The 18053-nt window shown below is 57.9% G+C and overlaps 2 protein-coding genes across 6 annotated transcripts in view; one reads left to right on the top strand and one right to left on the bottom strand.

The window, feature by feature from the left end:
• The first annotated feature begins 4311 nt into the window (after positions 1 to 4311).
• Positions 4312 to 8730, top strand: SELENOM (selenoprotein M). Its single transcript, XM_080650431.1, has 5 exons — positions 4312 to 5723; positions 6944 to 6979; positions 7152 to 7186; positions 7969 to 8047; positions 8132 to 8730. Exons 1-5 carry the CDS (start codon positions 5604 to 5606, stop codon positions 8288 to 8290), a joined length of 429 nt encoding a protein of 142 aa, XP_080506557.1. The 5' UTR covers positions 4312 to 5603; the 3' UTR covers positions 8291 to 8730.
• Positions 8696 to 18053, bottom strand: part of SMTN (smoothelin) — a 23698-nt gene continuing 14340 nt past the window's right edge. For 2 of the 5 annotated variants that reach the window (XM_080650428.1, XM_080650429.1), the window contains 7 exons: positions 17906 to 17981; positions 16237 to 16303; positions 14641 to 14814; positions 14291 to 14408; positions 13401 to 13552; positions 12320 to 12485; positions 8697 to 9026 (listed from right to left, as the gene is read on the bottom strand). In XM_080650428.1, coding sequence (XP_080506554.1) covers positions 12341 to 12485; positions 13401 to 13552; positions 14291 to 14408; positions 14641 to 14814; positions 16237 to 16303; positions 17906 to 17981 — 732 coding nt within the window. In that variant the 3' untranslated portion in view covers positions 8697 to 9026; positions 12320 to 12340. Of the gene's footprint in view, positions 9027 to 12319; positions 12486 to 13400; positions 13553 to 14290; positions 14409 to 14640; positions 14815 to 16236; positions 16304 to 16521; positions 16585 to 16677; positions 16843 to 17905; positions 17982 to 18053 lie in introns of all 5 variants that reach the window. The other 3 variants (XM_080650427.1, XM_080650430.1, XM_080650426.1) reach the window with 3 other exon arrangements.

The raw sequence follows: 18053 nt of genomic DNA, 5'->3' as shown, positions 1-18053 counted from the left end.
ATTTTTTAAACTTAAACTTCTTCTAATGCCACTTCTTCAAAATAGACTCGCCCAGGCCGTGGCATTTTGTGGAAGAGCCACACTCAAGGGGCCAAAGAGCTGCATGTGGCTCGCGAGCCGCAGTTTGCCCACTACAGTGCTAACAGTCCCTGAAACCCCAACCCTCCCCCCCATCACCCCCGCCTCCCCCAATGGCCGGATTGCTTAGGGTGATCCTGCTCAGTTTAGGAGGAAAATGTTCAGCTTTGAGCTTCTGCATTCTCATAGGCCCGTGTGGTTCCCCACATGTAAGTCATGTGAACAGATGCCTTTCTGTCCCTCGATGGGCTTTTCGCCTCTGCTTGACTGTCTCTGGGTCTAGCCAGCCATGGGCAAACTACGGCCCGCGGGCCGGATCCGGCTGTTCTATCCAGTTCTCTTGCTCTCCCCTCTGCTCCTTTACTTTGAATTTATATTAGTTCACACAAACACTCCATCCATGCTTTTGTTCCGGCCCTCCGGTCCAGTTTAAGAACCCATTGTGGCCCTCAAGTCAAAAAGTTTGCCCACCCCTGGCTCTAGTCTGTGTTTCTGGGCCAGCGGCTCGGCGAGGCTGGAATTCGCAGAGGGGGAGACCCAGGTCCTCTCAGGGCCCTGGGCTGGGAGAAAGGTGTTTAGATGGTGATGGTGGAGGCGGTGATGGTGGTAATGGGGTAGGTGATGGTAGCGGTGGAGATGATGGTGGACATAATTATGATGACGGACGTGCAGGGCAGACGGCGATGGAGGAGGCAGTGGAGCACATGGTGATGGCAGTAGAGGAGGTGATAAGAGAGGCACAGATGGTGGAGGTAGTGGAGGTGGTAGAATGAAGGGGTGGCGGTAATAGTGAGGAGGGCGATGGAAAAAGTGGAGGAGAGATGGGCCAGAAGAGGTAGTGGGATGTTGTGTGGATGGAAGAAGAGGTGGTGATAGAGTTGGAGGTGAAGGTGCGGGTGCGGGTGAAGAAGGAGGTGACAGTAGACATGGGAGTGGGGTGCAGGCCACCAGAAAGGGAAGGAAAATGTGAACTTACCTCGTCCAGCCCTCTGACTCCTATTTTATCGATGAGAAAACTGAGGCTTCCCCCTCCCCTTCCCCCCGCCCCAACACCTCCCCCCCCCCCCCCCCCCCCCCCGCCCCAGGAGTACTCGGCTTCTGATGTAACCCAGGTCCCCTGGAACCAGTCCTCAGGCTCAGCTCTGGGGGTGGGGGACATCAATGCCATTTGGAATCCAGGCAAATGTCATGCAAATGAGTGTGCAGAGGGCTCCGGTGCCCTCGCTGGGCAGCCCGGGGTCGCCCCTCCCTGAGCTTCTGGTCTGGACTGACTTGGGGAAGTCCACTTAGATTCCTGATTTGTGTAAAGGAGGTAAAAGAGCCGACACCTCCCGAGGTTGCTGTGCAAATTCAACGAGATAGCGCGCGTGGAGGGTTTCGTACAGAGCCTGGCCCGCGTAAGTTCTGGGGTTCTCATCGTCAGTGTCACCTCCAACCCGCCCATTTGGTGGATGTGGAGACTGAGGCCCAGTGTCGTTGTATCCCTGGGGGGAAGGGGAAGGGGACTCTGAGACCCAGACATGGCTTTAGCAGGGGAAGAAGGTGGGGGGCGGATCCCAGCGGAGAAGGGAGTAGGGTAGGAGCTATATTTGAGCTGCTGGTGTGATGACTAAGGAGGTTGATAACAGGCTCTGGGGCTCAGGGCGGCAGATGGGGGCAGCTGCCAGGGAGAACCGCCCCCCTGCTGCACAGAGCTGGCTCCCTCCCTCCCCTCACTCCAGGGGATGGGGCGTGCACTGCGGGCACCGGGTACAGCGTGTCCCGCCCCCTTCCCCCTTCCGGAAACTCTTAGTGCTGACCTTCAGGCTGCTTGGGTCGGGAAGAGGAAAGGAGAGCGCTGGTGGTTGGTGATGATCTTGGTTCCTCTCCATGGTAACCCTGGGAGGTTGGAAGGAAGATCCCATTTGGCAGAGGAAGAAACTGAGGCCTAGGGACCACACAGCCAGTAGGGGACAGAGCAGGGGGTTCCCAGGGAGAGAGTGGATAATTCCCCCCCTCTCCCCAGAGATGAGCACTGAACCCCTTCTTTGCAGGTGAGTCCATGTTGCCAAATGGAAAAGAGGAGAAGCGCCCTGGCGAACAGAGGGTGCAGCAGGTGCAGAGGTACGGCTTGTGGAAGGTTCTGTCCCTGAAAGGATGCAGAATGTGGACATACGCCATCACGGCCCTTCGGCTGAGTAAATACACCATAAGCAGGTGCATACACTTTCCTCTTTCCTCCTCCGCTTCCCCTACCTGCCTCCCAGGGCTCCTTCCCTTTGTCCTTCCTTTTACGACCTGGTCACCCTGACCCAGGCCACACAGTGAGGGAGGCCACCCTGTGGCCCCTGAGAAACGTCTCGAGAGGCAGAGGATTCTTCAGGCGTTGGGGGAAGGTAGAGAAGGGGAGCCTTCCTTAGGGAGAGCTTCCCAGAGGAGGAAGTACACTGGGCATCAATAAGGAACTCAAGCCTTCACGCCAGGGCTTCTCACTGATGCCAAATGCCACATGTTATGTCACTGTCCCTCTGCCCTGGGGTAGGTGACATCTCTACCTCCCTACCTCCCGTCGTGCCTCTCAGGAAATGGACTCAAGGAGGAGGAGTGACTTTCCCAAGGTCACACAGCAGGGGCCCGAGCTCAGGCATCCGTCCTCCCTCTCTGCCTCTCCCCCTCCTCCTAGGCAGCCTGGCACCCGCTGTCAGCTGCTCTGAAGTGAGCGGCTATTTTTATTCTGGTGCGAGGGGATCGCAGGCAGCAGAGCCATGTAGGTTAGAAGGCTCTAGGACACCCGGCTTGCTTTCGCAGCCAAGGAGAGGCTCCTTGCAGGGACAGAAGCTTGCCTACGAGCTGGGGGGCTCTTCTTTCTTGCAGGCCCACCTGCCCTGGGCCCCCATGTTTTCAGAAACTTTTTTTTTTTCCTTGGGCTCAGAACAGAGCGTAAAGCCAGGTTAAACCCTCACCCTGACCCCAGATCCAACTGGAGCCCCAATCTTGGTGTTCACTGAGCCCTGATCCCGTGCCAAGACGGAGCCTCTCTATCCCAGCTCTAGACTGAGCTCTGACCGTGGTCTTAGGTTGAGCCCTGTCTCTAGTCACGTACGGAGCCTGACCCAGTCCTTACTAAGTCTGATCCCAACTTGAGATCTCCATTCTGGATCCAGATTGAGCCCTGATCCTGGCCTAAGACGGAGTCACAGACGCAGACTGAATTCTAACCCTAGTCTAGATGAACCCTTGACATTACACTGAGCCCTAACCCCAAGTTTAGATTGAACTTCCAAGTCTAGTCACGAATTAAACCCCCGGAACTGGTGGAAGACTGAGTCCTGATCTTGTTTACAGACTGAGCCCTGAGCCTAATCAATGGACTGAATCCTCACCATAAATGGAACTCTGACCCCGGGGGTCACACAGCTCTGGCCACGCACTGACCCGTAACGTCAGACTGTGCATTGAACCTGGCCAGAAGCTGAGCCCTGGGTGTAGTCACAGCCTGAGCCTTGATCCTGGAGACTGAGAACCAAGCCTAATGCATCACTGGCCGAGCCCTGACTCCTGCTCCACATTCAGTTCTAACCCTGACCCTGGGCTAAGGGCTGAGCCTGATCCGGTCTGGGCCGGACCTCATCACAGACTAAACTCTAAGCCCAGCTCCCTCTGAGGAAGGCTGCTGGCCTAGATTACACACGGCCACACAAGGGAATGGATTACCAGCAGAGATTGTTCTGGGAGATTGTGGGTCTCCCATGGCTGCCGATGCCAGAATGTTCCCGGTACTGCTGTGCCCAGTGTCTCTATGACTGGTTCCACTGGCTGGCTAGTCAACCCTCAGCAGCCCAGGCGGTGGCCCCTGCAGGCCACGGCATCCAGGTTAATGCAATGAGAGTGGTTTGATGGCATCTAGCCAGTGACCGACGTGGCCCAAAGGGCATTGAGGCTTGGTTCTGTCAGCAGAAAAAACGCAGGCTACGTGAGGCCTCTGGCTTCAGCCACTCTGAGGCTCTTGCTGGGGTGGTGGGGGGGGGGAGAGGGAGCCCATTGTTTTTTCTTTTTTTAATGATCATTGAAGTCTTTATTTCTTTAAATATTTTTATTGCTTTCAGAGAGGAAGGGAGAGGGAGAGAGAAAGAAACATCAATGATGAGAGAGAATCATGGATCGGCTGCCTCCTGCATGCCCCGTACTGGGGATGGAGACTGCAACCTGGGCATGTGCCCTGACAGGGAATCGAACTGTGACCTCCTGGTTCATAGGTCGAAGCTCAACCACTAAGCCACGCCAATTGGGCACATTGTTGTTGTTTTTTAATATATATTTTTATTGATTTCAGAGAGGAAGGGAGAGGGGGAGAGAGAGAGAGAGAGAGACATCGATGTGAGAGAAAAACATCGATCAGTTGCTTCCTGTATGTGCTCCAACTGGGGATCGAACCAGCAACTTAGGTCTGTGCCCTGACCAGGAATCCAACCCACAACCTTTTGGTGTACGAGAGGATGCTCTGAACTGCCCGGCCAGGGCAAAAATGTTATAGTTTTAATTTATTTTAAAATCAGAAGAAAAAAATGAATATATAATCATGAATCCAGCCTGGATTATATTCTTTATCAAAGCAGTTGTAAAATCCAATTGTTAATATGATTTCTTCATGGAGAAAGGGGCCCAGGAAGGCAAAAAATGCCTAGGGTCCCTGAAATCGTAAGGCAGCCTTGGTTTGACGCTGAGAAGAATTCCGAGTCCCAGTCTAGAGCCAGTGGGAAAGCACCGTGATCAATTTGCTGTGTCTGCCTTAGGCGTGCAGAGGGGAGGTGGTATTTGGATCTAGTTATCTTTGGCTTGGCGCGGTGAGCCCAGAGGCATTTCAGGTTCAACTCCCAGACCCACAACTTAATCATGCTTTACCTTTTCGGAGACTGTTTCCTAACCTGCAAAAGGAAGTCGTTCATGGGCCTTTTATGAGGTAAGGAACGGAATAATGAAAACTAGCATGTGCCAAGGGACTGTTCCAAAACCACTCTACCCTCCCAGCTCCTGTAGAGTACGTCATGTTCCTATCGCCACAATGTGTGCTTTAGGAATTGAAGCCCTAATTGAAATTTCATCCAGAGAGATTAAAAAACAACATAAGCCAGGATTCCCCAGGCTCCAATTTCCTCCGATTGAAATCCGTGTCTGCCTAGAAACTCCCCTGTCGGTCCGCATCCCGCCCGCGCCCCCTGCAGGCGAGAGGTGGTGCTGGCTGGCCGCATCCTGCCCGAGCGTCCAAGCCCTCGGTCGGGAGAGGGAGCGTGGCCACTCTCAGGAGAAGGAAAGGCAAGGCCCGAATGCCGTTCAGGACCCGGAACCCCATTGGGAGCAAGGCAGAGGACCCCCCATGCGGGCCCTGAGGCGGAGACCCGGAGCTGGGGGCGTGGTCCCTGGTGGGGCGGGGCCACGAGCATGGGGCGGGGCTAGTCTTCAGGGGCGGGGCTAGTCTGCAGGCCCAGACGTGGCGCTGCGGCCGGGCGTTGCACCTCCAGCTTTCGGATTACCTTCGTGCGGTTCCGATGCGCCTCCCGCTGCCTCCGCCGCCCGTGCTGCTGCTTCTGGCGGCACTCACGGCCGCTACCACCACCTTCCGGCCCGACTGGAACCGTCTGCACGGCCTGGCCCGAGCCCGGGTGGAGGTGAGTGCGTCGGCCCCCAGCCCGGGAACCACCGCTCTGAGTCCTGCGGCCCCTTTAGCCTGGGTCCCAGGACTCTCCCCACTCCCAAGTCCCCATTGGGTGGGGACCATCCCTCTCACTCCCCAGCCTCCGGACGCCCTAGCACCTACCGTGGAGGCCCGAGACACGCGATCTTGCGGCCTAGATATCAGAACTCCTCCCCAACTCCCCACCATCTGGTGGGCCCCCAGACACACTGACCCTGTCCCCTAACTCTTCTCTTGGCCTATAACTCTCCCAAACCTGCCTTCTGGAGCCCAACTTCCCCCCCAAGCCCCATCGATACACTTTTTCCTGGAATTCCTCCCCCACTCCAGTTCCTGATGGTCTCTCCCTCTGCCTGGGGGAGGGAAGGCTTTCTGGGTGCCCCCCTCCCCCCCATGCAGGAGCCAGAGACGCGGCCTAGGAACTTCATTACCAATACTTACTCTGCAGCAGCCCTCCCCACCCCTACACCCCTGCGAGGAAATTCTCCACCAGAGTCCCTGTCTTGCTGTGTGACTTGAATCATCACAGCCCCTCTCTGGGCCTTAGCTGGCTTTCTGACAAATGGAGGAGTAAGAGGAAGAGAGAGGACTACAGTGGGTGGTCCTGGGGTCTGGAATCCTGCTGGGAGGTGCCCCTATACCTTTAGGGAGTGCAGGGAGGGGACCTCCCATCCTCCCACTTAGGGGAAGCTACCATATGGTCTGTAGGGCTGGGCCCCAGGTGGTAGGGAGGGCCAGCTCTGCTTGCAGCAGGGTAGGGACCAGATGGCATGTGAGTGCCCAGGGCAGTTCTGAGCTCTTTCCTCCTGGTCTGTTCCACTCTGAGGTTCGAGGGGCCAAAGGTGAGACCCAGGTCTCTACTGCCTGAGGGGAGTAGGTGATCATTTATTTCTCTTGGGCACTGGGAGGGAGTCCACAGTCAGCCAGATGGGCAGGCAAGAGTCCCAAGACCTGTGAATGCCCTTGGGGTTGGTCTCTGGCCTTGCCCTCTTTTCCCTTGGTATTCCTAGGCCTCAGTTTCCCCATCTATACAGAGTCCCCCCTTCTGCCTACAAGAGGCCTCCGTCTCCACACCTTGGGGACTGCTGCTCCAGGGGTAATCCACAGGCTGTCCCAGCTGGGCGATGACCTTGGGGCCACGGTTGGGGCAGGTGTGAGTTTGCTCCTGACCTATCCCATGTTGTTCCCCTTCAGACCTGTGGTGGATGACAGCTGAATCGCCTGAAGGAGGTGAGTTGGAAGGGAGGGATCCCCAGTTTTGTCTCCCCTGAGCCTTTTGGGGGCGGGCACGTGGTCCCAGTGATGGGGTTGGGGAGGAACTCTTAAGGCTTGGGTCACTAGGGTTCGGTTTCCCTTTGGTAGCTGGCGTGGGTTGAGGTCTGATGCTCTGGTTCCTCCCCAGGTGAAGGCCTTCGTCACCCAGGACATCCCACTCTAGTATCCTTCTTCCGTGCTGGGGGAGGGAGACGGGGGAGGGACTCTGGGAGACTTTCCTTCCCCTTCATTTCACGGATAGGATGACAAGTCGACTTGGTTGGCAGTGGCTGCCCAGAGAACTCAGAGGTGGTCTTCATGTTGGGTCGGCAGATGAAATTGACTAATGATGCCCTAGCACCGTGGTCGGCAAACTGCGGCTCACGAGCCACATGCGGCTCTTTGGCCCCTTGAGTGTGGCTCTTCCACAAAATACCACGGCCTGGCCGAGTCTATTTTGAAGAAGTGGCGTTAGAAGAAGTTTAAGTTTAAAAAATGTGGCTCTCAAAAGAAATTTCCATCGTTGTCCTGTTGACATTTGGCTGTGTTGACTTGACTAATGAGTTTGCTGACCACTGCTCTAGCCAGTTCAGCCCGTGGACTGAAGGGTCCCTGGTTCCATTATGGTTAAGGGCATGTACCTGGGTTGCAGGTTCCCTGGCCTTGGTTGGGGTGCGTGCAGGAGGCAACCAATCGTTGTGTCTCTCTCACATCGATATTTCTCTCTGACTCACCCTCTCCCTTCCAACCAAACCAAACCAAACCAACCCAACCCACAAAACAACAACAGCCACAAAAGAAATGGACTAATGAGGACTGCCAGAGACACAGGAAGGGAGAGGAGAGCCCTTTACTTCTTGGGACCCTCATTTCCTCACGTGTACACGGGGGTCGCTGCCTCACATCAGCAAGGCCCCGGGGAGCCCCTCTGCCTTGGCCCGCCAGCACCCACCTTAACTCTCCAGCCACAACCTGGTCATGAAACACCTGCCTGGGGCCGACCCAGAGCTCGTGCTGCTGGGCCACCGCTCTGAGGAGCTGGAGGTGAGGCCTGGGGAGGCGGACGGGCGTGGAGGCGGGGCGAAAGCCGGGCGGGGCGGGCGCGCTGACCCAGTCCCTCCCCTGCAGCGCATCCCACTGAGCGACATGACCCGCGAGGAGATCAACGCGCTGGTGCAGGAGCTCGGCTTCTACCGCAAGGCGTCGCCGGACGAGCCTGTGCCCCCTGAGTACCTGCGGGCGCCGGCGAGGCCCGCCGAAGGCGCTCCGGACTGTGGGGACCTGTAGGTCGGGGAATGCGCCCCCCACCCCCACCCCCGCCTGAGCCCTGGGGACCCAATGAAGCGCTCAGCGTCCCGGGAGCCCCTCCCTCGCTGAGGGCCGAAGCCCCGCCCCGGAGCCGGCAGGGATGGAGTTGAGGGTTCCTCTCAATTCCCATTATTCCCTCCCACGGATCCCCCTTTAGCTCCACTAAATCCCCTTCCGTCATAAAAGAGACTCGACTCCTTCCTTGCTGCGGGTGGGGGTGGGATGGGTACAGGAGGGGTGTGGGGAATAGAGGAGTCCCCCCTATCCCAAATACCGCAGGATCCCCAACTGCTTAGCTCCCAGCGGGGGCAAATCCGCACACCTTGGCCAGCTGCCCTCCATTCATTCAAGCCCTCCACCCCCGCAAAGAGGCAGAGACGGAGTCAGGGTCCTTGAAAACCAATAATTTATCAAAACGCTGCTTGTGTTTGCCGGGGAGGGGGTGGCGACAGACCAGGCAGCGGTGGGCAGGCGGCAGGCGCACGGGGAGGGGAGGGAGGGTGCCTGGACGGTGGGGGGCAGCTGGCCGCGGGCAGGGCGGGCCCAGGCCGTGCGGGCGGCAGGCTAGACGTTCTTGCCGCGCAGGCGCAGCTCGTGACGCCGCAGGTGGTTGTAGAGCGACTGAACATAGGTGAAGACGCACTTGGAGTCGGGCTTCTTGCCCATGATCATCATGTCTTCCACCTCCACCAGGGGCACGCAGTCTACCAGCATCCTGCGGGAGGGGCACAGGGGTGGTGGTCAGCGCTGGCGGGGGCTCTGGGGAAGAAACCCCTACTGTGAGGTCTTTTCACTGCCAAAGCCTGCTGGTCTTCCACACTCTCCGTTGTGGGTTGAAGGGAGAAGGGGGGTGGGGGTGGGGAGGAGCCTTCCAAGAGGGCAGGAAGCCCCAAGCTCCTCTCATCCAAGCCTGGAGGCACTTCTGCCGGAAGGGAGGCCAGGCTGGTGGAGGTGGAGGTGCAGGAACAGGAGAGCTGTGCCTCATGCCCGTCAGGGAGGGGTACAGGTCTCTACCCCCATCCCTGGGGAGGTCCTGACCACAGACCCCTCCCAATTCTCTCTGGAGGGCCACCCTCTGCTCACCCTGGTGGCACACTCCAGGGGCAAAAGCCTCTCAGTTGGGCCATTGCACCCTAGGGGCCTTACCCTGGCAAATCTTTCCCTGCAGCCAGGCCTGCCCCAGTGACACTCAGCCTGTTCACCTGCCAGTTCTCTGGCCTGGTACCTCCTGCAGGGCTGAAGGCACACCACCCCTCCAAGCCCTGTCCTTGCCCCAGGGGACAACCCCGCTGTGTGGGATGGCCAGGGAGGTATGTGGGTTGGAGGGGGAGGGGCAGTTCTTTAACCCTTATTACCCCCCCTTTGGTGGAGCTGTGGAGGCAGATGAGGGTTCCAAGCAATACAGACAGGACCATCTACATCACGCTCAGGGGGCGGGGCCACTCTCTGTCCATCTTCCAGAGTGTTGGCTCTCTTGACTGACAGGGAGACCGAATCACAGAGGAGTCCTTTGTTTTAAGCCCCATTACCTGCAGGGCTGGGCCTGATGGGGCCCAGGCCTCCAGCCCAGGGTGTTGGCACCTGCCTGGAGCCCCCTCTTCTCTCCCTACTCTGGGGTGAGTTGGCTGCAGCTACTAAGCAGCTGACAGCCTCAAACCTCTAAGGCTATAGTTTGCGCCCTGGTTCCCTCTCCCAGAGCAAGTCCGCTCTGCCTTTGTCCCTCCCATCTGCCGCCTGGCATACAGTAAGCAAGCACTCAGCCAGTGTTGTTGAGTTTCTTTGGGCAGGGAAGGCTACGGGCAGGAAGTGCTCCTGTCCCCAAGACACCACAGGGCGAAGATCCTGAGCTCCCCGGCATGGAGCATGGCACCCCCAAGTCCCCGGTGCCCAAACTGGAGGCCTGGGAGGCTTCCTGACCCCCCGCCCCTGCTGCCTCCCCAACTGGATCCATCAAGAAGCCTGTCCTACTTCTTATTAAGCTTCTCCAGCTATCTAGTCCACCCCCCTTGCTCCCCATCCCCCGTTCAAGGATTGTTTTAGAATGCTAACCAGACCATGTACATCCCTCCTCTGTTTGGAAAACTTTGATGACTCTGGTCCTTAGGAGGAAGTTCATCTCCCGACCATGGCCCCCACCTTCCCCTCACACCCAGATTAAACTTCCTTCCTTTCCCGGGGGTGCCATGCACCTCCTTTCTTGTGTCTTCAAGGTCAAACCTGGGACCATGGCAGGGCTGAGGCCTACTCCCAGCTCACCGAACTCCCTCCGAGAAGAAGCCTGGGAGGAAGGTGACTTTTGCTTCAGGCCAGGCTCTATTCCTGACCAGCTGTGGATGCTAGACAAAGCCCTGCCCTGTTCCGTGACCCAGTTTCCCCATCTTTATAGCAACAGCATATCATTCTCGACCTCATTGGAAACCTTGGAAGCACTTAGGAGAAGTGAGAAGTTCCTGACTCTGTGGGTGATGTGCTGTGTGCCCTTGGGGTCAGCCCTGCCCCAGAGTGGGCTTGTTTTCCCAGCTGTACTATGGTGGGGAGGCAGCCTTCTTCGGTCTCTTCTCCCAGCTGTGGCTATCTCCCCAGGGATCCCAGTCTCCCCCCTCACCCTGCCCCCCTGTGTGGAACTCCCTCCCACCCCTGGTGTCTTCCCTGGAGACCTTATAAAGCCATTGTTTACACTGGGACTCACGGCTCAGGGCTCCAGCTGCCCCAGTGACAGGCCAAACACCAGGCAATTTGAGCAACAACACAGCTGAGTCACACTTTCCAACTGGGTCCTGGCCAGGTCTGGCCCCTCTCCCTCCAGGCCAGCCTGCTGGGCGGCAGCTCCCAAGTCCATATATGACCTGGGGACAGCACCATGCCCATCCTCTCCTCACCTGCACGGCTTCTCTGAGTCTGTGTGCACATGTGGGCTGCCCCCCCGCAATGGCTCCAGGCCCCAAGGGGCATCCGAGTGCGCCTCTAGCTCTGTCCCTGACTCACCTTACTTCGGTCAATTCCCTTGCTCCCTCTGGGTGTCTGTCTTTTCTCTACAAAATGGGTAGGAAACGTGATGGGGCAAGGTCAAGAGCCACTACGTAGAGGGGAGGAGGGGTCAGGAGTTCCAGTTCCTGGCCCAGCTCTGGCCTAAGCCCCCTGGGACTCTCTGAGCCCGCCCCTCTCCCCCTTGGAGCTTGTCTGGAATGGGCAAGTCCGCTCGGGATCGGAATTCCCTACTGTGGCCCTGAGCGGAGGTGACCAGAGAGGACCTGCTGCAGCTGGCTGAGGGATCCAGAACCCTAACCAGGAACATCTTCCCGGCAAACGGACCAAGATCCTGAGCTCCCTGGCATGGAGCATGGCACCCCCAATCCCCGGTGCCCAAACCGGATGCCTGGGAGGCTTCCCTGACCCCCCTGCTGCCTCTCCAACTGGATCCATCAAGAAGCCTGTCCTTCTACTTCTCATTAAGCTTCTCCAGCTATCTAGTCCACCCCCTGGCTCCTCCTCCCCCGTTCAAGGATTGTTCTAGAATGCTAACCAGACCGTGTACATCCCTCCTCTGTTTGGGAAGCTTTGATGACTCTGGTCCTTAGGAGGAAGTTCATCTCCCGACCATGGCCCCCACCTTCCCCTCACACCCAGATTAAACTTCCTTCCTTTCCCGGGGTGCCATGCTCTCCATCTCTTGCACCCAGCCCGGGGCATAGGCTCACCCCGTTGTCTGGGGCTCCCTTTCCCTCCTTTAGCCTGAACTTTGTCCTTCCTATTCCAGCCCCGTGTGCATTTCTTTCAGATAGCTGTTCCTTCCGGACCTGCAGGCTGGGCCAGGTGCCTCCCCAGGGTCCCTCCTGGGCCTCCTCCATCTCAGTCCTGCTTACCTGGGTCATCACTGCCTAGTTAGGGCTCCTTCTGGCGCTTCTCAGGGGCCCCCTGCTTTTACCACCCCCCTCCCAGACCTCTCTCTATGCCCCCACGGAGCAGATTTCGGCGTGTGAGGCAGGCGGGCAAAGAGGCGTTTCTCACCGTGGGGCCCCCGAGCAGGGGTTAGGACTTTTTGGTTTTTACCAGCCCCTTCTGGACCAGACAGCGGTAGAACTCCTGGATGTACGTGTACACGCACTTCCAGTCGGGCTCTCGAAGCCGCACCATGTCCTCAGTGTCCAGGAGCTGCGGGCAGTCCGCATGGGTCCTGGGGAGGGGAGGGGGCCGGGAAGGGGCAGGGAGGCGGGGCCCAGGGGGGAAGAGGGGGAAGAGGCAGAGAAGAGAGAGGGGAGTAGAACAGAGAGACACACACATACACAGAGACATGAGTTCAGTTACATTCTCAGTGCTGCAGTCTGCCAGCCCCCCGCATGCCCCCACCCCATGGTGGACGTGCCGCTCACTACCCGTTACTAATGGTGTGCAATGCAGACAGGGGTGGGGGGCCAGACCAGTCACAGGTGCAGAGAACTATTGGGGCAAGCGGGAACGCGGGGTGGGGGGGCGATGATGTGGGCGCCCCCAGGTTGGAGAGGAGGGCTGTGCCCCAGGGAGGGGGGGTGAGGGAGGCGTGAGAGGAGAACCAGAAAGAGAAAGGCAGAGAAGGAAGACAGATGGAAGAGGGTGCTGAGGGTGAGGTGAGCAGACGGGGCAACGATTCCAAAGTGGAGGGCTTGCTGATATCCTATATAAGCCTCTGGCAACACCTATATAGGCTGGGCGGGCACGGTGCCCGGGCCAGGAGCCTCCTTTTGGAATCTCCAGCCGGGATCCCGTGGGAGCAGAAAGCTCTGGTGACAGTGGGAGGAGAGGAGGACAGAGAAAGGGAGAGAGGGAGAGGGGGGCAGCGGTAGGATGGAGGGACTATGGACAGGGCCACCTGGTGGGCCTTGACCGGGGCTGGTAGGCGGGCCTGTGGCTCCTTCGTTCCGGCGGGCACCTGGCACACTCGGCTTCGGGTGGGCGGGATGGAGAAGGACAGGGGCTTTTGGGGGAACCGAGTCAGCCACTGTCTGACAGTGCAGCTGGCCAGCTTTCGGGGGCCGCGGAGCAACTAGGCCTGGCCCAGAGGCCCAGCCCCAGACGCCCAGCCAACACCAGCAGGGCTGAGGCCCTCACTTACTCGGCGGAGGAGAAGGCCACCTCAAAGTTCTGGCGCCGGTTCTGCGGGCTGAGCTGCCCGTAGTCAAAGGCCTCGGGGAAGAAGTTGTGCACCAGCGCACAGAAGGCCATGCCGTCACTCCAGCTCGAGGAAAAGTTCTGGATGTCCACGTGCTACGGGGTGGTGGGAGGACCGGTCAACGCCCCCAGGCCTTCCACCCCCAGGATTTTGGCATTAGAGATCAGAGAGGCCCTGCAGCTTGTCCAAGGCTGCACAGCAGGTGAGCAGCGGGAACATGAGCCTCCTCCCACTTAGTCTGTCAACTCGCACGGCTGCTACTTAGAGGAACAGCGCGACCAAGAGGCCCAGCACCCTCCAGCTGAGGCCATGTCCCCCTCACTCCTTCCTTTACTTATACAAATGTGCCCAGTGCCCCCCAGAGAGAGCAAGGAGGAGGGGACTCCAAGGGTTAGGGCAGTGGTCGGCAAACCGCGGCTCGCGAGCCACATGCGGCTCTTTGGCCCCTGGAGTGTGGCTCTTCCACAAAATGCCACGGCCTGGCCGAGTCTATTTTGAAGAAGTGGGCTTAGAAGAAGTTTAAGTTTAAAAAATGTGGCTCTCAAAAGAAATGTCAATCGTTGTCCTGTTGATATCTGGCTCTGTTGACTAATGAGTTTGCCGACCACTGGGTTAGGGGCTGGCCCTGACACTTAATCACCCAATCTGGAATCTAGGGGAGGTTTTGTGCCTCTCTGAGCTTGTTTCCACATCTCATTGGAGGGCTCCCCATCTTCACTGCCAAGCATGGTGGCTGCGAAGGGTGCAGGTCGGTGAGAAAGGGCTCTGCCAAGAGGCAGGTGCCCAGCTGCAGTTGGGGGATGCCGCCCGCCGCCTGGCCTCAGGAGGCTCACCTCGTAGCCACGCGTCTTAGCTCGGCACCAGTCCAGCAACATCTGCTTGATGCTGTTGGCGTTGGGGACCCCAAAGCTGGTGGAGCGCTGTACCGCTGCGCGGGGTCCGCCAGGGCTGCTGCAGCGGGGTGGGGAGTGGGGAGGGGAGGGGAGAGGGAGGGGTATTATAGGGATCTGGATCACATGACTATTGGGGGACCGCTTCTGTCAGCCCACCCACTGGGCCTCAGCTCTGCCTTTCTTGACCTTCAGGCCCCTCCCACCACCGTTTATGGCCCGCCCATCGCTGCCCATACCCCACCCCTGTGGTCACGGGGCCCCACCCCCAGGCCCCACCCTCTGCTGCTCACCCGGCAGCGCCCTCCTTTTCCAGCTTCTCAATCATGGCCTTGCGCGCCTGGGAGGCAGAGGTCTTGGGTAGGCTCTGCGCCTTCATCAGCTCTTTCTTCTTCTCCGCCTGGCGTTTCTCCAGCGCAGCCAGGCTGCTGGTTCGCGGGCTGGTCTCGTCCTCACGGTCGAAGATACTGGGGGACGGGGAGGCGACTATTAGGGCGCTCCCAAGCCTCAAACCCCACTCGCCAAGTCGCAGGCCACACCCTACACTCTTGCAGTATCTCCTCTGGCAACGCCAGCCAGCAAGGGCGGCTTCCTCATCGCACCCATTTCACAGAGCAGTACACTGAGGCGCAAACGAACAGAAGAACAGAAGGTGGGAGCCAAGTTCTTTCCAACAGACTTGGCCCCCAGGGAGTTCTCCGAGAAGGCTTACCGTATTGGTAAGTTCCAGGTGAGTTCAGATTTGGAACACTATCAACTAATGATGATCATCGGCATAATAGTAATGGTAACAGTAACAATAGCTCATGACTTCGGCGTGCAGACTGAAGGGTCCCGGGTTCTATTCCAGTAAGGGCACCGCAAGGGCACGTACGTAGGCTGCAGGCTCCCAGCCATGGTTGGGGGCATGTGGGAGGCAACCAATCAATGTGTCTCTCTCACATCGGTGTTTCTATCTCTCTCTCTCCCTTCCACTCTCTTTTTTTTTTTTATAATATATTTTATTGATTTTTTTTACAGGGAGGAAAGGAGAGGGATTTAGAGCCAGAAACATTGATGAGAGAGAAACATCAATCAGCTGCCTCCCGCACACCCCCCACTGGGGATGTGCCCGCAACCAAGGCACATGCCCCCGACCGCAATCGAACCCGGGACCCTTGAGTCCGCAGGCCGACGCTCTATCCACTGAGCCAAACCAGTTAGGGCTCCACTCTCTCTTTAAATCAATGGAAAAAATATCCTCAGATGAGGGTTAAAAAATAATAATAATAATAATACCTCATGTCTATTGAGCCTGTCCTATGTGCCACCTAAATCTACAAGAGGAGGGAGGGACCCTTCTCATTTTACTCTAGTGATGAGGAAACGGAGGACCCAGTCCTCAGATGTCAGAGGGCCTGGCGAACAGCACAGGAACTTGGGAACGCAGGTCTCTCTGACTCAGTCCCCGGACCCCCCGGTCCCCAGCCTGAATTCTGATTCCTGCCCCTGCTTTCTATCAGCCCTGACTTCTCTGTAACATAGATAGAGGGGTGCCCCCTCCCTCACGGGTCTTCGGTACAGAGGTGCTCTGTGAGTGGGATGTGGTCTGCAGACACCGGGAAGTGGCAGTGCCACCGGGCAGCTCAGGGTGGCGGATCGGCCTCTCTAAGGGTTCAGGGCTCTTGCCGCCACGCAGAGCTGTGTGACCCGGAGCACAAATCTCTGGCCTCCCCTGTGGTGCAGTTGAGGATTAGGTGAGACTACAAGGCAAGCAGAGGTGGTCTGATTCTTACTCTAGCCTTATTACCTCCCTGCACCTCAGTCTACCCCTCTGTAGAATGGGTGTGCAGTGAGGTCCCCTCTGATGCTGACTTCTCTGAGGTCTGGGGGTGGGTACCTGTGCTCACCTGCCCATCTTCTTGGATGAGGAGGAGGAAAAGGTCTTGGTTTGTACCATGGTGCTGCCACCACCATCTGCAAGAAAAGGGAACAAGAGCAGGTTGAGGCCTGGGTTGGACGGGAAGAGATGGGGTGGAGGTCTGGGGGAGAAATGGCGGTAGCCACAGGCAAAGAAGAGAAAAGTGACAACTGGACAGAGAAACACACAGACAAAAATACGAAGAGAGAGTTCGAGGAAGAGCCTGAGGAGGCGGGCGGGCAGGTGGGCACAGGGCGTCGCCAGGCGGCCTTACTCTCGGAGCGCCTCACGAAACTCGACTCCACCGTGGTGGTGCGGGCTGTCCGTGTGCCATCATCTGGAAGGGCAGGGGATAAGAGGAAGGATGTGAGTGGCACAGGGGTCAGGGAGGTCGACGTGTCCCGGCCCTGAGCCCTGACTGGCTCCTTACTGGAGTGGACGAGCCGCTCGGTCTTGGTGACAGTGCTGACAGCTGAGCCATCGGCTGCCCGATGGCTGTGCCGCGTGGTGGTCTCGGTGGCCACGTTGCCCCGGCCCTCCGCCGGCCGGGCCCGTGCCTCTTGCAGCCGCCGTTCCCGTTCCTTGTCCCTCTGGTCTGGGCGGGAGATGCCCCATGCATGCCCAGAAGGGCCACCCATCACCCACACAGCACATACGCAGGGCACATAAAATGGGGTGGAGGGCAACTTGTTAGAAATACTGAAGACACGGGGTACAAGGAGTGGCTACGGGTGAGGGAGTAGCCATAATTTGGCAGGGAGTGGGGGCGTGTGGTATGGGGTGATGGACTCAAGAAGAAACAAGGGAATATGGAAGAGCTGAACTCACAGGAGGAGTATTTGGATCCAAAAATGGGAGTTCCTATGGAACTCAGTAGCTGAGTCTGGAGGGAGTATCTAGATCTAGGGAGGAGCAGAGTCCAGGGAAGGAGAAACTGGGCGAGGGCCGTAGTTGACTAGGCCTTCAAATGGGTCTTAACCGGGAGAAGAGTGCTAGGGGAAGAAATATTTAGATCCAGGGAGGGAGAAATTGGAGGTACCTGAGAAGCAATTTGATCCAGGGTTACAGTGGTTGGGAGAGAAGGTGGCAAAGGGGGTAACTAGGCCCAAAGAAGAAGTCAGTGGGTGGCCATCAGTGGGCCATGGAGAAAGCAGCTAGATTCAGAGAGAGAGCCGTTGAGAGTGTCTGGAGAAGCAAATGAATCTAGAATCTGAGGGAAATAATAGCTAGGTTCGTGGAGGAAGTAGTAGCTTTGCCCAGGGAAGGGGAAGCTGGGTGGGAGGAGAGACTAAGGTGGTCATCAATGGACCTCAAGGAGAAAGGAGCAGCTGGGAGAAGGAGTATCTGGATTCAGGGAAGGAGTGGTTGACAGGACTGGGAGAAGCAATTGGATCTAAGGAGGTGTAGCTGGAAGGGAGAGTAACGTGGTCTAGGAAGGAGAAGAGAAGCTGGTTGGGGGACAGTAACGGTGGAGAGAGCAGGGGGAGAAGCAGCTAGGGAAGGGAGCAGCTGGGGAAAGGAGGCCGAGGAACAGCTGGGTCTACAGAAGAAGCTGAAGAGGGCAGTTCCTGAGCTGGTGTGTCCATGAATGGACTGCAGGGTGAGGGAGCAGCTAGGGAAGGGAGCAGCTGGATCTGGTGGGGCAGCTGGCTATCTACCTCTCTTCTTTTGTCGGAGCTCTCGTAGCGCAGCCCGAATGAGCTTCCGCTCCTGGAAGTCCGTCGTCTGATCCAGCTGCAGACAGAGCCCTGGTCATTGCCCACCTGGTGCCTGCTGGTCGCTGCCCCTGCCCCTCCCCCCCCACCA

The sequence above is a fragment of the Plecotus auritus genome (assembly GCF_963455305.1).
Source record: "Plecotus auritus genome assembly, chromosome: 13".
Classification (NCBI taxonomy): Eukaryota; Metazoa; Chordata; class Mammalia; order Chiroptera; family Vespertilionidae; genus Plecotus; species Plecotus auritus.
This window is presented reverse-complemented; position numbering and strand designations above follow the sequence as displayed.